Genomic DNA, 17,483 nt, shown 5'->3' on the forward strand with positions numbered 1-17,483 from the left:
AGCTCTGCACACACTGGTCTTCATTAAGTACCCCCCTGGCCTGACACTGGGCTTCCCTGGTGGCCCAGCAATAAAAAAATCCACCTGCAATGCAGGAGACCTCGGTTGGATCCATGGGTCTAGAAGATCCCCTGGAGAAGGAAGTGACAACCCACTCCAGTATTCTTACCTGGGAAATTCCACGGACAGAGGAGCCTGGCGGGCTACAGTCCAGAGGGCTGCAGCAGAGTCAGACATGACTTAGTGACTAAACAACAAAACAACTGGTCTGACTGTAGCACACCCCCTGCGCGGGGCTGCTCCCTTGAACATTCTCCTCTCTGGTCAGTTTTTGGGTCATTCCCTGTGCCACCTTTCTGGGTACCACGTCAGACTTTCCTCCCCTAAAATCCTGCTTTCCCACCAAAAATAGAGATAAGAAGCAAGGTTTCTCAACAACTGATGCTTAAAATGGTCTCTCCATCCCAGGAACAATGAGAAACTTTTGGACTCATACAGGGCTGCCTTTTATGCATGAAAGTCAACTCTCTCATATCTTTTAATATAAAGGCACTAATCCCATTCACAAGGGCTCACTCTCATGACCTAATTGCCTCCCAAAGGCCCGAGCTGCTAATGCCATTACCCTGGGGATTAGGACACCCATGGACTATGGACTTTTAGGAGGGACACAAACATTTTAGTCCATAGCAGCATCCCAGCACAGGGAGCAGCATGCATAAAAGAGAAAGGCAAGGATGACAAGGAGGCCTCGGGCAATGCTGCACTTCTAAAAGAAAGATGGAGACCACCAGGCTGGAAGCAGGAAAACCAGGCTGGCCTACAGGACACTTTTCTGCACTAAGTGGTGTATTTTTCCTAAAATACTGAGACTTGCATGTGAAAAATCTGCTCCTTAATTTTTATGTTTGTGGAAAAAGCATCAGGATAATGTTGCTTTCAAGAAATAATGGGCCTCTGTGGTCTGTCAACAGCGAATGGTAAACACTGTTGAGAGCCATCACTGTGGGCTCATTTACCAGAAGCTTTCTGCAGGATGGATAAGCTTGAAAACTTTTCATCCCTCGGGGTATGGTCATTCTCACCATCTCCCCACAAGCTTTATTTCCAAGCTATCTGTAAAGTTAAAAGTTCACTGAATGTTAGGAAGCCTTGGAGGCGTTCTGTTCAGTGTCCAGAGAATTAATGTTTAGTGTGCCCAGCTGGCCCTATTGTATGGAGTTGAGAGCTGGTGAAGGTGCCCCCATATCCTAAATGAGAAATCACCCCAGTGCTTCCAGAGAAGATGGACCTCAGCAGGGTCCAGTCTGTAGGGTGGGGCCAGGACCTCTGCTGAGCTGGAGTGTAGTAGTCATGCTGGTCAGGGCAGGGGCCCGGAAGCAGGGCCTCACCTACCCTGGTACCTTTGAGCAGGTGCCACCGGGATTGAAGACCGCCTGCAGGATGGAGTCCCCGAAACCATTGCTAAACTGCGTCAAGCAGGTCTGCAGATTTGGGTTCTCACCGGCGACAAACAGGAAACGGCTGTTAACATCGCTCATGCCTGCAAACTTCTGGACCATGACGAGGAAGTCATCACCCTGAATGCCGAATCCCAGGTGGGTGGATGTTAGGGAGCCTGCTTTACGGAGGCAACCCCAAACCCCCCAGCCCCAGAGAGGAGCAGGAAGGAATGTCTTCCATTTCTGGCACTTGCTTTGAGGTGGGCCTTTGTGCTTCACCTCTGTTTATACCTGTGTTGTGTTTCTTATTGTCTTGGAAGATATGGGATTTGCTGGGACTTCTCAGGAACACATCCGAGCTTCATAATGCAGAGTTCAACCAGCTTTTTCCTGAGCTACTGTCCAGCCAGCAGTATCAGAGTGTCTCATGAGCTCTCGTGGAGCTAGGGCAGCTGTCCATTCGGCATTGGCATTCCCAAGACAGCACGTGTTATCTCATTAATGCCCCAGCACCGCTTGGGTTGTCATCCCTCACCTCTGTTGACTGAAATCCCCCCATGTATAGGGTGGGTCTCTGCCCACAGGCTCTTCCAGAGTGACTCTTCCTTGGAACTTCTCCTCCAGGGGAAGAGGAAGTCCAGCCTTTATGGATCATGTAGGTATCACACTTAAGATGTGCCTTATCACAGAGTTTTCACCTTTGTTTTCTCCTAAAAGGTTTATCATGTAGCATCTCACCTTTAGACACAATCTGTTTTGTGTAGAATTTTGTGTATAATGTGTGAGGTTTACATCAAACTGTGTTTTTCTACATGTAGCTGGCCAGTTATTCAGGAACTGTTCGTAGACAGTTTGTCTTTTCTCCACTAAATTGACTTTACACCTTTGTTGAAAATCAGTTGCTCCTATTTGTTGTGTGTCTATTTTTAGATTTCTATTATGTTCCATACCTGTATCTGTCCCATCTTCAATACCATGCTGTCTTGTTTTTTAAATAAGTCTTAAAATAAGCAGTATTTTGTTTAATCTTTAATCCAATTTTCTGTTGATGGGCGGGGCTGTGTTCCCCCCCTGTTGTTCACCTGAGGCCAAACTATGGTGGAGGTAATGAAAGAGAATAGCTACCTCCTTCAAAAGGTCCCATGAATGCACTGTTGCACTCAGTGCCCCCGTCAACAGAAAACTGGATTAAAGATTTACTGAGCATGGCCCTGCCCATCACAACAAGACCCAGTTTCCCCCTCAGTCAAGTCTCTCTCATCAGGAACCTTCCATAAGCCTCTTATCCTTCTCCATCAGAGGGCAGATTAACCAATTTATTAAAACTATTCAAACTAACCAAGCCTTGTCTAACTCAAGGAAACAATGAGAACACCATGTAAGGCCACTCAAAATGCACAGGACATGGTGAAGCGTTCTGACAAAATGTGGTCCAAGGAGAAGGGAATGGCACACCACTTCAGTATTCTTGCCTTGAGAACCCCATGAACAGTATGAAAAGGCACAATGGTAGGATATTGAAAGAGGAACTCCCCAGGTCAGTAGGTGCCCAATATGCTACTGGACATCAGTGGAGAAATAACTTCAGAAAAAATGAAGAGACAGAGCCAAAGCAAAAACAACACCCAATTGTGGATGACTCATGATGGAAATAAAGTCCAATGCTATAAAGAGCAATATTGCATAGGAATCTGGAATGTTAGGTCCATGAAATTGGAAGTGGTCAAACGAGATGGCAAGAGTGAACATCAACATTTTAGGAGTTAGTGAACTAAAATGGACTGTAATGGGTGAATTTAACTCAGATGACCACTATATCTACTACTGTGGGCAAGAATCCCTTAGAAGAAATGGAGTGGCCATCATAGTCAACAAAAGAGTCCAGAATGCAGTACTTGGATACAGTCTCAAAAACGACAGAATGATCTCTGTTCATTTCCAAGGCAAACCATTCAATATCACAGTAATCCAAATCTATGCCCTGACCAGTAATGCTGAAGTTGAACGTGAACGGTTCTATAAAGACCTACAAGACCTTCTAGAACTAACACCCCCAAAAGATGTCCTTTTCATTATAGGGGACTGGAATGCAAAAGTAGGAAGTCAAGAGCTACCTGGAGTAATAGGCAAATTTGGCCTTGGAGTACAGAATGAAGCAGGTCAAAAGCTAACAGGGTTTTACCAAGAGAATGTACTTGTCATAGCAAACACCTTCGAACAATACAAGAGAAGACCACACATGGACATTACCAGATGGTCAATACTGAAATCAGATTGATTATATTCTTTGCAGCTAAAGATGGAAAGAAGCTCTATACAGTCAGGAAAAACAAGACTGGGAGCTGACTGTGGCTCAGATCATGAGCTCCTTGTTGCCAAATTCAAACTGAAATTGAAGAAAGTAGGGAAAACCACTAGACCATTCAGGAATGACCTAAAGAAAATCCCTTACAATTATAGTGGAAGTGACAAAAAGTTTCAAGGGATTAGATCTGATAGAGTGCCTGAAGAACTATAGAAAGAGATTCATGACATTGTACAGGAGACAGAAATCAAGACCATCCCCACGAAAAAGAAATGCAAAAGGCAAAATGGTTGTCTGATGAGGCCTTACAAATACCTGAGAAAAGAAGAGAAGCTAAAGACAAGGGAGAAAAGGAAAGATATACCCATTGGAATGCAGAGTTCCAAAGAATAGCAAGGAGAGATAAGAAAGCCTTCTTCAGTGATCAATGCAAAGAAATAGAGGAAAACAACAGACTGGGAAAGACCAGAGATCTCTTAGAGATACCAAGGGAACGTTTCATGCAAAGATGGGCATAATAAAGGACAGAAATGGTACAGATCTAACAGAAGCAGAAGATATTAAGAAGAGATGGCAAGAATACACAGAAGAACTATACAAAAAGATCTTCATGACCCAGATAACCACGATGGTGTGATCACTCACCTGGAGCCAGACATCCTGGAATGGAAAGTCAAGTGGGCCTTAGGAAACATCATTGCGAACAAAGCTAGTGGAGGTGATGGAATTCCAGTTGACCTATTTCAAATTCTAAAAGATTTTGCTGTGAAAGTGCTACACTCAAAATGCCAGCAAATTTGGAAAACTCAGCAGTGGCCATGGGACTGGAAAAGGTCTGTTTTCATTCCAATCCCAAAGAAAAGCAATACCAAAGACTGCTCAAACTACTGCACAATTGCACTCATTTCACATGATAGCAAAGTAATGCTCAAAATTCTCCAAGCCAGGCTTCAACAGTATGTGTGAACTTAGAACTTCCATATGTTCAAGCTGGATTTAGAAAAGGCAGAGGAACCAGAGATCAAATTGCTAACATCCGTTGGATCATTGAAAACGCAAGAGAATTCCAGAAAGATATCTACTTTTTGCTTTATTGATTATGCCAAAGCGTTTGACTGTGTGGATCACAGCTAACTGTGGAAAATTGTGAAAGAGACAGGAATACCAGGCCACCTGACCTGCCTCCTGAGAAATCTGTATGCAGGTCAGGAAGCAACAGTTATAACTAGACATGGAGCAACAGACTGGTCCCAAATTGGGAAAGGAGTACACCAAGGCTGTATATTTTCACCCTACTTATTTAACTTACATGCAGAGTACATCATGAGAATTGCTGGGCTGGATGAAGCACAAGCTGGAATCAAGATTTCTGGGAAAAATATCAATAACCTCAGATACACAGATGACACCACCCTTATGGCAGAGAGAAGTGAAAGAGGAGAGTGAAAAAGTTGGCTTAAAACTCAACATTCAGAAAACTAAGATTATGGCATCTAATTCCATCACTTCATGGTAAATAGGGAAACAATGGAAAGAATCACAGACTTTATTTTGGGGGCTCCGAAATCACTGTAGATGGTGACTGCAACCATGAAATTAGAAGACACTTGTTCCTTGGAAGAAAAGCTATGACAAACCTAGACAACATATTAAAAAGCAAAGCATATTACTTTGCCAACAAAGATCTGTCTAGTCAAGGCTATGTTTTTTCCAGTAGTCATGTATGGATGTGAGAGTTGGACTATAAAGAAAACTGAGCACTGAAGAATTGATGCTTTTGAACTGTGGTGTTGGAGAAGACTCTTGAGAGTCCCTTGGACTGCAAGGAGATCCAACCAGTCCATCCTAAAGGAGATCAGTCCTGGGTGTTCATTGGAAGGACTGATGTTGAAGCTGAAACTCCAATACTCTGGCCACCTCATGTGAAGAGTTGACTCACTGGAAAAGACCCTGATGCTGGGAAAGATTGAAGGCAGGAGGAGATGAGGAAGAGATGGTTGAATGGCATCACCGAATCTATGGACTTGACTTTGAGTAAGTTCCAGGAGTTGATGACGGACAGGGAAGCCTGATGTGCTTCAGTCCGTGGGGTCTCAAAGAGTTGGACACGTCTGAGCAATTGAACTGAACTGATTTTGTCTGGCTTCCAAGTGTTTGGAGTTTTCCTACTGGCTTTCTGTTATCGATTTCTATTTTACACCTATTTTGTTGATTTCTGTTCATTCTTGTCATAGAATATGCTTTTTTTCAGTTTTTTTAATTATTTTTTTATTGACTGATTATTGCTTTACAGAATTCTGCTGTTTTCTGTCAAACCTCAACATGAATCAGCCATAAGTATACATATATCCCCTCCCTTGTGAGTGTTCCTCCCATCTCTCTCCCCTCTAGGTTGATACAGAGCCGCTGTTTGAGTTTCCTGAGACATACAGTAAATTCCTGTTGGCTATCTATTTTACATATTGTAATGTACGTTTCCATGTTACTCTTTCCATACATCTCACCCTCTCCTCCCCTCTCCCCATTTCCATAAGTCTATCCTCTACATCTGTTTCTCCATTGTTGCCCTCTAAATAAATTCTTCAGAACCATTTTTCTAGATTCCATATATGTGCATTAGAATATGATATTTATCTTTCTCTTTCTGACTCACTTCACTCTGTATAATAGGTTCTAGGTTCATCCACCTCATCAGAACTGACTCAAATGTGTTCCTTTTTATGGCTGAGTAATATTCCATTGTGTAGAATGTGCTTTTTATAATTTTTATTCTTTTATATTCATTTTATTATAAATTTTTTAATTTTAATTGGAGGCTAATTACTTTACAATATTGTATTGGTTTTGCCATACATCAACATGAATCCACCATGGGTATACACGTGTTCCCCATCCTGAAAACCCCCCTCCCTCCTCCCTCCCCATACCATCCCTCTGGGTCATCCCAGTGCACCAGCCCCAAGCATCCTGTATCATGCATCGAACCTGGACTGGCAATTCATTTCACATATGATATTATACATGTTTCAGTACCGTTCTCCCAAATCATCCCACCCTTGCCCTCTCCCACAGAGTCCAAAAGACTGTTCTATACATTCATGTCTCTTTTGCTGCCTTGCATACAGGGTTATCATTACCATCTTTTTAAATTCCATGTATATGCGTTAGTATACTGTATTGGTGTTTTTCTTTCTGGCTTACTTCACTCTGTATAATAGGCTCCAGTTTTATCCACCTCATTAGAACTGATTCAAATGTATTCTTTTTAATGGCTGAGTAATACTCCATTGTGTATATGGACCACAGCTTTCTTATTTTAATGACCCAGGCTATGGTCTTTCTTGGTGAATGTTCATATGCACATGGAAAGAATGTATGTTCTGTAATGTTGTTGGCTGGTGGATCAATTAGCTCCTGTTGAGAGATGGTACTTCTTCTATAATAAGAATTGGAAAACTGCCTTATGCCTTCAATCCAGCCTACTACCTGTTTTAAGAGTCCCTTGGACTTCAAGGAGATCCAGCCAATCCATTCTGAAGGAGATCAGCCCTGGGATTTCTTTGGAAGGAACGATGCTAAAGCTGAAGCTCCAGTACTTTGGCCACCTCATGCGAAGAGTTGACTCATTGGAAAAGACTCTGATGCTGGGAGGGGTTGGGGGCAGGAGGAGAAGGGGACGACCGAGGATGAGATGGCTGGATGGCATCACGGACTCGATGGACGTGAGTCTGAGTGAACTCTGGGAGATGGTGATGGACAGGGAGGCCTGGCGTGCTGCAATTCACGGGGTCGCAAACAGTCGGACACGACTGAGCGACTGAACTGAACTGAACCTGTTTTTATGGTGTTGTATTTGAACCCAGCCTTCTCTGTTTTTATATACAGTCTTAGGCTATGTTCATGCTCTAATGGCAGTGTCGAGTAGCTGTCACAGAGACTGAATGACCTGAAAAGCCTGAAATAATTTATCCTGTCCCCAAATAGTCACTCCATATATTTTATTATTTTATTTTTAAATATAAATTTATTTATTTTAATTGGAGGTTACTTTACAATATTGTATTGGTTTTGCCGTACATCAACATGAATCCGCCACAGGTATACACGTGTTCCCCATCCTGAACCCCCCTCCCTCCCCACTCCCCGTACCATCCCTCTGGGTCATCTCAGTGCACCAGCCCCAAGCCAGGTTCGATGCACTCCATGTATTTTGATTTCTGTTTGCATGGCACACTTTGTTTGATCTTTCAGTTTTTAATCTACCTGTAGCATTACATTTGAAATGAAGCATTGTAATGTAATGTAATGTGACATTACATTTGGACAATAGGTCATGTTTTCAAATATCAGACTCCTTTTAACTGGTATACTTAGATCATTTACATTTATTCTAATTATCAATATGTTTGGATGCAAGTCTGTTATGTTATCTTTTGTTTTATTATTCTGTTTTTTATTTTTCTATTCTTTTTTCTACCTTCTTTTGAGCTATTTGAACATTTTTTTAGTACTCCATTTTAATTTATCATGTTTTGACATCACTTAACCTTTTTAGTGTATTTACTAGGCTTATACTATGCATATTGGAGAAGGAAATGGCAACCCACTCCAGTGTTCTTGCCTGGAGAATCCCAGGGACGGGGAGCCTGGTGGGGCTGACGTCTATGGGGTCGCACAGAGTCAGACGTGACTGAAGTGGCTTAGCAGTAGCAGCAGCATACTATGCATATGTAAGTTGTCAGTCTACTTCATTCCAGTCAGTGGAATGAAGAAATCTTATCACTCCATGTTTCCCTCAACTCTTCCCCCTGGTGTTGTAGGTATCTTATATATTACAGTTGCATATATTGAAATCTTCATCAGATGATATATACTTTTTCCTTTCAATCTAAAAGCATATTTTAAAGACATCAAGAGGAAAAGAATGGTCTGTTATATTTACTTAAGTTAGATTATATTTACTTAAATTAAATTATATTTACAATTTTTGCTGCTCTTCTTACATTTCTATTGTTTCAAGTTTCCTTGTGGCACAATTCCCCTTTCCTAGGGGGAACTTCTATTTTTTTAAATTTTGTATTGGGGTACAGCTGATTAATAAACAATGTGATAGTTTCAGGTGAACAGCAAAGGGACTCAGCTGTAGATATATACACATCCATTCTCGCCAAATGCCCCTCCCATCCAAGCTGTCACATAACATTGCCCAGAGTTCCATGTGCTATAGAATAAGTCCTTGTTGGTTATCCATTTTAAATACAGCAGTGTGTTCAAGCCCATCCCAAACTCCCTAACTTTATCTGTTTTTTAGAGCAGGTCCACTGATGGCAGATCCTCCTGCTTTTCTTCATCAGAGAATGTCTTATTTCACCACGGTACCTAGTGAGAAATCAGCAGTCATTTGAATCATAGCTAATGAATCATTATCTGGCTGCTTTCCAGTGTTTTTCTTTAGTTTTAGGCAGCTTCATTATGATATGTTCGGGCATGGATTTCTTTAGATTTATACTCTGGTATTTGCTAAGCTTCTTGAATCTTTGGGGCTGTGTCTCTCACCAGATTTATTAAGTTTTCAGCCATTATTTCATCAAACACTTTTTCTGCCATGCACTTTCTCCTCTTCTTCTCAAAGACTGATGACATGTCTTTTGATATTTTCTCAAGGGTCCCACAGGCACTCTCCAGTTTTTAATTTTTTTTCTCTCATTCAAATTGGATAATTTCTCTTGTCTTTGAGGTCACTGGCTTTTGCTTCTGTTATTTCTATTCTGCCATTGAGCTCCCTCAGTGGGTTTTTTTTAATAAACTTTTTATATAGGATGGTTTTAAATTTACCAAAAGAATTGTGAAGATAGTACTGTTTCACCTGCACCTAATTTTGCCTATTATTAACATCTTTGCAATTAATAAATGGATATTGGTATACAGTTGCTCCTAAAATAATCTTCATCTTATTGTCCTTTTTATTTTCCAGAATCTCATTCAGGACCCACATTACATTTAGTTGTCATGTCTCCTCAGGTTCTTACTGGCTACAGCAGTTTCTCAGGCTTTCTTTTGGATGATCTTGACAGTTTTGAGGATAGATACAGTTAGATGTTTTGTAGAATGTCTTATATGGGAAATTGTCTGATGTCTCTCTCTTGATTAAAGTTACGAGCTTTGGGGAAGAAGACCACAGACAAAAGGTCATTTTCATCATTTCATCACATGTCAAGAGCATATTCTATCAATGTGGCGTATTACTGTGGATGTTAATTTTGTCTGTTTTTTCCACCATAAGCTAATTCTTTTTACCCATTTCACACTGTCCTCTTTGAAAGAAAGTCATTGTGCATAGCTCACACTTACAGAATGTGAGGTTATAATACCCCTCCTTGAACACAGAGAAATTACATAAATTATTTATATAATCCAATGATGGATACATAAGTAGAATCCAGTGAGCTTTACATTTTGATTAATGTGTTTTGGGGGTTCTGAAATTTGTATTTAATTATTCTTTATATCTTATGTTTTTTGCTGAGACTTTCTTTCTATTCATTTCTAGAATTATTTCTTACTTCTTGGAATACTTTTTAATGACTGTTTCACAATCTCTTTCAGATAATTCCGGTATATATGTCATCTTGGCATTGACTTCGGTAGATTTTCTTTTTCCACAGCACTGAGAATTTCCTAGCTCTTTATCTGCTGATAAATTTGGAGTTGCATTGTGGGTATTTTAAATGGCACTCTGAAAGTGAAAGTGACAATCACTCAGTCGTGTCCGACTCTTTGCGACCCCATGGACTGTACACTCCATGGAATTCTCCAGGCCAGAATACTGGAGTGGGTAGTCTTTCCCTTCTCCAGGGGATCTTCTCAACCTAGTAATTAAACCAGGGTCTCCTGCATTGCAGGCAGATTCTTTACCAGCTAAGCCACAAGGGAAGCCGAAGAATACTGGAGTGGGTAGCCTTTCCCTTCTCCAGGGGATCTTCTCAACCTAGTAATTAAACCAGGGTCTCCTGCATTGCAGGCAGATTCTTTACCAGCTGAGCCACAAGGGAAGCCCAAGAATACTGGAGTGGGTAGCCTTTCCCTTCTCCAGGGGATCTTCTCAACCTAGTAATTAAACCAGGATCTCCTGCATTGCAGGCAGATTCTTTACCAGCTAAGCCACAAGGGAAGCCCAAGAATACTGGAGTGGGTAGCCTATCCCTTCTCCAAGGGATCTTCCTAACCCAGGAATCGAACAGGGATCTCTTGCATTGCAGGCGGATTCTTTACCAACTGAGCTATCAGGGAAGCCCCAAATGGCCCCTCTGGTCACTTTAAATTCTATGGAGAATGTGTATTTTTTTAAGGCAGGTAATCAGTCCTCTTGGGTGCAGGCTGCAGGCTCCCAACAGCTTCGGGGCGTGGGGTTCAATGTCACTTTTGTTTAGCCTTTGCCAAGCTGTTAGAATCTGTCTCATATTTTTGCCCAGCTCCCCACTCCTAACAATGTTCCACTTCTTTCTGATTCTCTGGGACTCCCTCTGGCTGAAAGGTGAGTGTTTGAGTTGCCTTGATCTGCTTTGTGTCTCAGCACTAACTTCTGGGGCCAAGGTGGTGGCCGGACAGACGGAAGGAGGGCAGCGGCCGCCTTGCATTCCGGGCCGCAGTTGGTCTGAGAGGAGGGACGCCTCCCTCGGAGTCCTCGGTGACAGGCAGCCCTGCCACCATGGCTGTTCCTGCTGCTGCCCTGGAGCAGAGTTGCCTGGCGCTGGGTTCAAGAGAATCGAGGAAAATAAATAAAAATGGGGTGTCCTCCCTCTGCCCTGAGCATGGAAAGTTTTCTTTTCTGGTTTTCAAGCCAGAAATAGAGGTCTTCTCCTCGCACTGGAGCTTTCTTGTCCCGCTTCCAGCTTCTGTCCAGACATCCGCGTGCTTAGAGTACCGGTCTCCTTCCCTAGCCTGACTGCTGCCATTTACTCTGAGTCCTCAGCACCACTCGGTGACTCTGTCCAGGTGCCACCACAGGCTTCCAGGGTGGGGGCAGGATCCGCTCATTCCATCCTGCCTTGCCAGGGCTTTGTGCTAGGACCTGAGCGTCCGTAGCGGTTCTGCAGTGGGGTCCCGCCTTCTCCGTAAAGGCTCCCTGGGCACCACCACCCCCAGCCCCACCCTAGAGCAAGGCTCCCCTCTCCCGGTATCTGGCACACTGTGCATTCTGCTCAGTGACTTGCTGTGGTCGTGGGGTTATGTGTGTGTCCCGCTTCTTGGCCCATCACCCAAAATCAATGGCTGCATCTTTTCAGGCTTCTGTTCTCCATCTCACCCACTTTTCTCAATATAAAACATGCTCAGTAAGTGCTTATTGGAAACACCTGATTCCCACAGTGCCATGTGGGAAGCTGCTCGCTAACCTGGGGCTCTCTGTCTGTCCATGGAGGAGCAGGAACCAGTGGAGTTCCTGGAGTGTATTCATTCTTAGAAACACTTGTCCCTCCCATGCCTCTGTGCCCTGACCCTGCAGTCTCCCCAGGAAGTTTCCCTATCCTTTCTGGGACTCAGATACAGTTTTGGAAGGGTACTGTCAATTCAAAGCCTCAGAAATTAGGCTTTTTTCCCCCTGGTCAACTGGAGAGCTTAAAGAGACTCTGATTACACTTCTTTTGAAGCTAATCACAGCAGAAGCTCTTCTTGGTAGCTCTAGGAAACAAGAAGTTCTGAGTAAGGGCCTCTGAGGACCGTGGGGAAGTGCCTGGAAAGCTCCCACGGTCTGACCAGCCAGCAGTTCCACCACAGTCTGGCCAGGCCTCCCAAAGTGAAGATTCTCTGTGCTAAGCTCTACATGGTATAATGGAATCAAGTAGAATCTTAATAGGAACCCTAAACCCACCCAGACTCTTTCATGCTGAAAGTTGACCACTTCCCCTGACTTCCCAGCTACAGGAGGGTACCCTTCTGGGCCAGGACTACAGCCTAGGTCCCGGCAGAGTCTCAGATGTTTGGCTGCGGTGATGTGGATGAGTGACCCATGCATTCCGCTTCTGTCCCCTTCAGGAGGCGTGTGAGGCCCTGCTGGACCAGTGCCTGCGCTACGTGCAGTCTGGCAGCCCCCAGAGGACCGCTGGCAGCCTCAGCGTGGGCTTTGCTCCGCTCTGTCCACCCTCCGAAGCCACCGCCTCTGGCCCTAGCCTCGTGATCGATGGGAGAAGTCTGGCCTACGCCCTCCAGAAGAACCTGGAGGACAAATTCCTCTTCCTCGCTAAGCAGTGCCGGTCTGTCCTTTGCTGTCGCTCAACCCCCCTGCAGAAGAGCATGGTGGTGAAACTGGTCAGGAGCAAGCTCAAGGCCATGACCCTGGCCATAGGCAAGTATCCAGGCCGGACAGCCTCCTCCTGTGCAGCTGCCTCCTCTTGAAGCATCTTGAATTTCCTACCCCTTCCATACTATACTCTAGGGTGGGAAAACACTTTCTTGCTCTTTTTCCTATTTATAAAATCACACTCAGTGCAATAAAATTGGCAGTCTGTTCCAAATATAAAGCTTGGCTCTGGAAGCCACAAAATACACTAGCAACAGATATAGCTACATATTATGAAGCCAGTAATTCAGTGTCAAATTAAAAAGTTAGAGCTTCTTACTGTCTCCGGGGAGACAGGAGAGTTCTGTCCTGCGGCTTTGGCCTCAGCAGAGGCCTGCACTCTAAGCCTGACCCCAGGCCAACTTAGGAAGAAGGCCCTTTGTAGGTCCTTCTGATGGTCGTGAGTCACCTGGGGTCCAACTTCATCACGCTTTGGGACCCAGAGACTCCATGGTGATCGGAATTTCCATCACTTCTTATCTGCTGAACTTTGTTTCAAGTGTTAGTCACTCAGCTGTGTCCGACTCTTGTGACCACATGGACTGCAGCCCGCCAGTGGACAGGCTCCTCTGTCCATGGGATTCTCCAGGCAAGAGTACTGGAGTGGGTTGTCATTTCCTTCTCCAGGGGATCTTCCCACCCAGGCATCGAACCCAGGTCTCCTGCATTGGCAGGCTGATTCTTTACCATCTGAGCCACCTGGGAGATGATTTTGTTTCAAGACCAGCATCTAATTTTAAAACATTCCTCCTAAGTTCTGAATAGTTGCTGAATTTTCCATCATTTCCTTAAGGACTGTGTGTCTGATGGTGGCTTTTCCTTGCAGACTGCTGGCCTGGCGAGCCTCCTGGGCTCCTCTCCAGTCTGCAGCCACACCCACCTGTCTCCGCACCCATTCTGATTCAAGTCCAATCTCCAGGGAGGTTCAGGGACGTGGCAGCCCCACCTGCTGGGGAGAGCTGGGAGAGACTGCAGGTAGCCTAGGAAAAAGGGGTGGTCCCCAGGATTCCCCGATAGCAAATAGTTTGGTCTTACTGCATATAGAATGCACACCTAAGTGAGAGCTTGTTCTGAAATAAAGCTTCCTCACCAGTCAGTAATAATTACCATATTTTCTGCAGGAGGTCTGTGGTAGCACCCCCCTCGGTGATGTAGCAGTTGCCACCCTGCCACTTCATCAGGACAGTTGAGGCTGGTGATGGCCTTAGCATGGTTGTCATGGAGATGGACCTGCACATCCCCAGGGCAATGTAACTGCTGAGGGGGGTGAGTGTGTGTTCACCCACAGTCCCCTGATTCCAGCTGAGATAAGACAGGCAGCTCTTCTAGGATGGCCCCTCTTCGGGGAGGCTGTCTCAGGACCACCTTTGCCCTCATGTGCTCAGACAGGCCTTTAGGTCTCTCTGAGCAGGTGTTGGAGGCAGAAGCTGAGGAGTTTGAGTCCAGGTCTGCACCCTCACCAGTGACTTTACTCCTCCGTGCTCCAGCCTCAGCCGTAACAGGAGGTCAGCGTCCCCCAGTGGGCCAGGTGTGAGACCCTGAACGTGATACAGCACATTCTCACTGCCTGGTCAGGGCCCGGCTCACTCAGCCACCACATCACTGGTGTGTGGCATTCACTTAGGAAACTGGGGAGAGAAAAAGGCTGGTTAGAAAGAAAAAACAAAAAAGAATCTCAAAAGGGAGAGGAAAGGTAAAGACCCATCAACTTTTAGCTCATTTCTTTCTATGAGTTAAGGCATAAATGTGACCTAGACCTGGGCATCCAGCAGGTAATAATCCCGAGAGCATCATTGCCCACACATCTCATTTTGAATGGGACATTCTGGGAAGAGCTGTAGAGGTTATTGCTTCACAGAATTTCAGTTGGACAAATGCTGACTTATTCTCCAGGTTGGGCCCTCTGCAGTAAAGAACAGAGGAATCACAGAGGAAAGAAATCCATCCGAGTCACTCTGACTTTATATACCTATACTTTTTACGTGTTTGAAATGGGGGAGGTGTTCTGTGATGTGGGCCCTTCTGCCACCCTGTTCCAAGAACAATCACTCTCACTGAATGATAATGACTTTAAGTCTCCAGTTGTCTTTCCCCGAACATGTTGAGAGCTCTGACCCTGTGCTCCTACACACTTTCTACCAGTGATTTGACTAAATACATAGATGGTCTCCTTAATTACATGCTTAGAGAACCCAAGGGTGGACACAGTAACTAACAAGCTAGCCAGACTTGAGTGTGCAAACAGAGTTCCACAGTTTGCTGGGCAGAATTTAACCTCCTTTGTTCAGTTTAGAAAACCACTCACAGGAGTATGAATGGAAGTAGCCTTGACTGCCGTGTGACAAAGCCTAGAGTGGGTCAGGAGTTAACAGTGAAGGTGGTGATCCTGTTCTGTGCTAGATGCCCCGTGAAGGGCTCTACTGGTGTCTGAGCCAGTAGCTTGGAACGTATCCTCACTGGAAAGGGGCGCTGGCCGCCCCTGGGGCAGGAGCTGCACTGCCTCTTCCTCACTCCTCCCTAGGACCCTCCACAGTTTCCAGCTCATACCAGAGTCCTGGGAAGATCCACCAAGCCTGTTTAATCATGCACATCTCAGCTCACAATTCTCCCTGCCTGTGCTGTTCTAGGAGACGGAGCCAATGATGTCAGCATGATCCAGGTGGCAGATGTGGGCGTGGGAATCTCAGGCCAGGAGGGCATGCAGGTAAGGACAGGGGGCTGTCTTGGGCAACCAAAGGGCTCCCACTGTGAGCTGTGCTGGGCTCCCTGTGAGCCGTCCTGCAGAGCTGAAGGCTTGGATCTTGATACAGCTGGTGCTCGCCTGCTGCTAAGCCGGCAGTAGACCAGGTGGCAGGCAGCTCTTCGTGTTAGTGAAGCCGTGCAGTGAATGTGCCTGTAAGTCTGTTTCTGTGGAAAGGTGGCCTGGAGTGGGTCGTCTCTGCAAGGCATTTTTTTATAGCTCCTGAACATCAGTGATACCGTGGGCTTTGCTGTAGGACTGTTGTGTCTTGGTGTCACCGTGAAGATGGAGGAAAGCCGTCCTCACTTGTGTGAAAATTCATCTCTGTGTTTTTCATTTGCCACTGTGTTGGTTCTCCACACATGACCCAGATGATGAATAAATGGGGTCATTATAAATGTACTTCTTTGGGATGTAGCAGTTCTACATTTGATCAAGTTTGAATCACAGTATTTTTAACTTGGTGGAGACTTTTGGGAACAGTCTATCCAGTTGTCTTCTTTTAAAAATCAAGATGTTGTTCCCTCTTTGGTCATCGGTTGTTCATTGATGTGTTCACCGTGTAACTACCTTTTGAGCTCACATGTGTGTCATGCTTGTGCAGGTGCATTGAGTTTCTCAGTTGACACTGAAATCACAGTTTGATGGAAAGTCTTGAGCCAGAAGCACAGTTGCTCCATCCTGGGCTCATCCTCAGCACATAACTCTCCTCCTACGCCTCGTCTGACCTGGGTTATGTTACTGTACATGTTTTCTTCCTCCATAAAATGGAAAATGGAACCCAGTTGGGACTCATCCTTGCCCCTCTTCCCAGTGACATCACATGCTGCTGCTGCTGCTAAGTCGCTTCAGTCGTGTCTGACTCTGTGCGACCCCATAGACGGCAGCCCACCAGGCTCCTCCATCCCTGGGATTCTCCAGGCAAGAACACTGGAGTAGGTTGCCATTTTCTTCTCCAGTGCATGAATGTGAAAAGTGAAAGTGAAGTCGCTCAGTTGTGTCCAGCTCCTAGCGACCCCATGGACTGCAGCCTACAAGGCTCCTCCTCCATGGGGTTTTCCAGGCAAAAGTACTGGAGTCGGGTGCCATTGCCTTCTCGGTGACATCACATGGGGGAGCTCAAAAATGTCTATTGAATGAATGAGAAAAGTAGTTAATTCCATCTGATTTTTTCAGCATGGCCTCCTTTGCACTCATTTCCTAGAATGAAAACCTACCCAGGGCAGTGCTTGTAAACCACACATGCAGAGAAATGCAGCCAGTGAATCCACTTTGTATCTGGGTCTCTAAGATTGAGCATGCTTTTGAGGAAGGACATGAGCTATGTCCACTGCAGGGCCTCAGGGCAGGAGCCAGAGGATTCAGTGAGCCATGAAGGAGGTGTGGGGATCAGCCACACTGTAGGGGCATTACTGAGACTCAACTTTGATTGGACATGACTTCTGCATGGAGTGTCACTGGATGCTTCTGTATTTACTTGAAGCCATACTTCTTTATTGAGGGCGCGTTATGTAAAGTGACGGTAAGACTCGACACTTTCTCCTACTGTTCTAAGGGCTCAGGTTCCCCAGGAGAATGTGGCCCCGCTTGCTTGTTAGTCAGTCCAGTAAGCAAGGGGACGTTGTGCGGAGCTCCCTGGAAGACACACTGTGTGGGCGC

At 45.1% G+C, this 17,483-nt stretch overlaps 1 protein-coding gene across 1 annotated transcript in view; it reads left to right on the forward strand.

The window, feature by feature from the left end:
* The window catches only part of ATP10A (ATPase phospholipid transporting 10A (putative)), a 182,391-nt gene that overhangs the window by 154,340 nt on the left and 10,568 nt on the right, over window positions 1-17,483 (forward strand). The window contains exons 15-17 of the mRNA XM_040257138.1: window positions 1,414-1,598; window positions 12,781-13,090; window positions 15,712-15,788. Coding sequence (XP_040113072.1) covers window positions 1,414-1,598; window positions 12,781-13,090; window positions 15,712-15,788 — 572 coding nt within the window. The remainder of the gene's footprint in view (window positions 1-1,413; window positions 1,599-12,780; window positions 13,091-15,711; window positions 15,789-17,483) is intronic.

This window comes from Oryx dammah, unplaced genomic scaffold, assembly GCF_014754425.2.
Source record: "Oryx dammah isolate SB20612 unplaced genomic scaffold, SCBI_Odam_1.1 HiC_scaffold_16, whole genome shotgun sequence".
Taxonomy (NCBI): Eukaryota; Metazoa; Chordata; class Mammalia; order Artiodactyla; family Bovidae; genus Oryx; species Oryx dammah.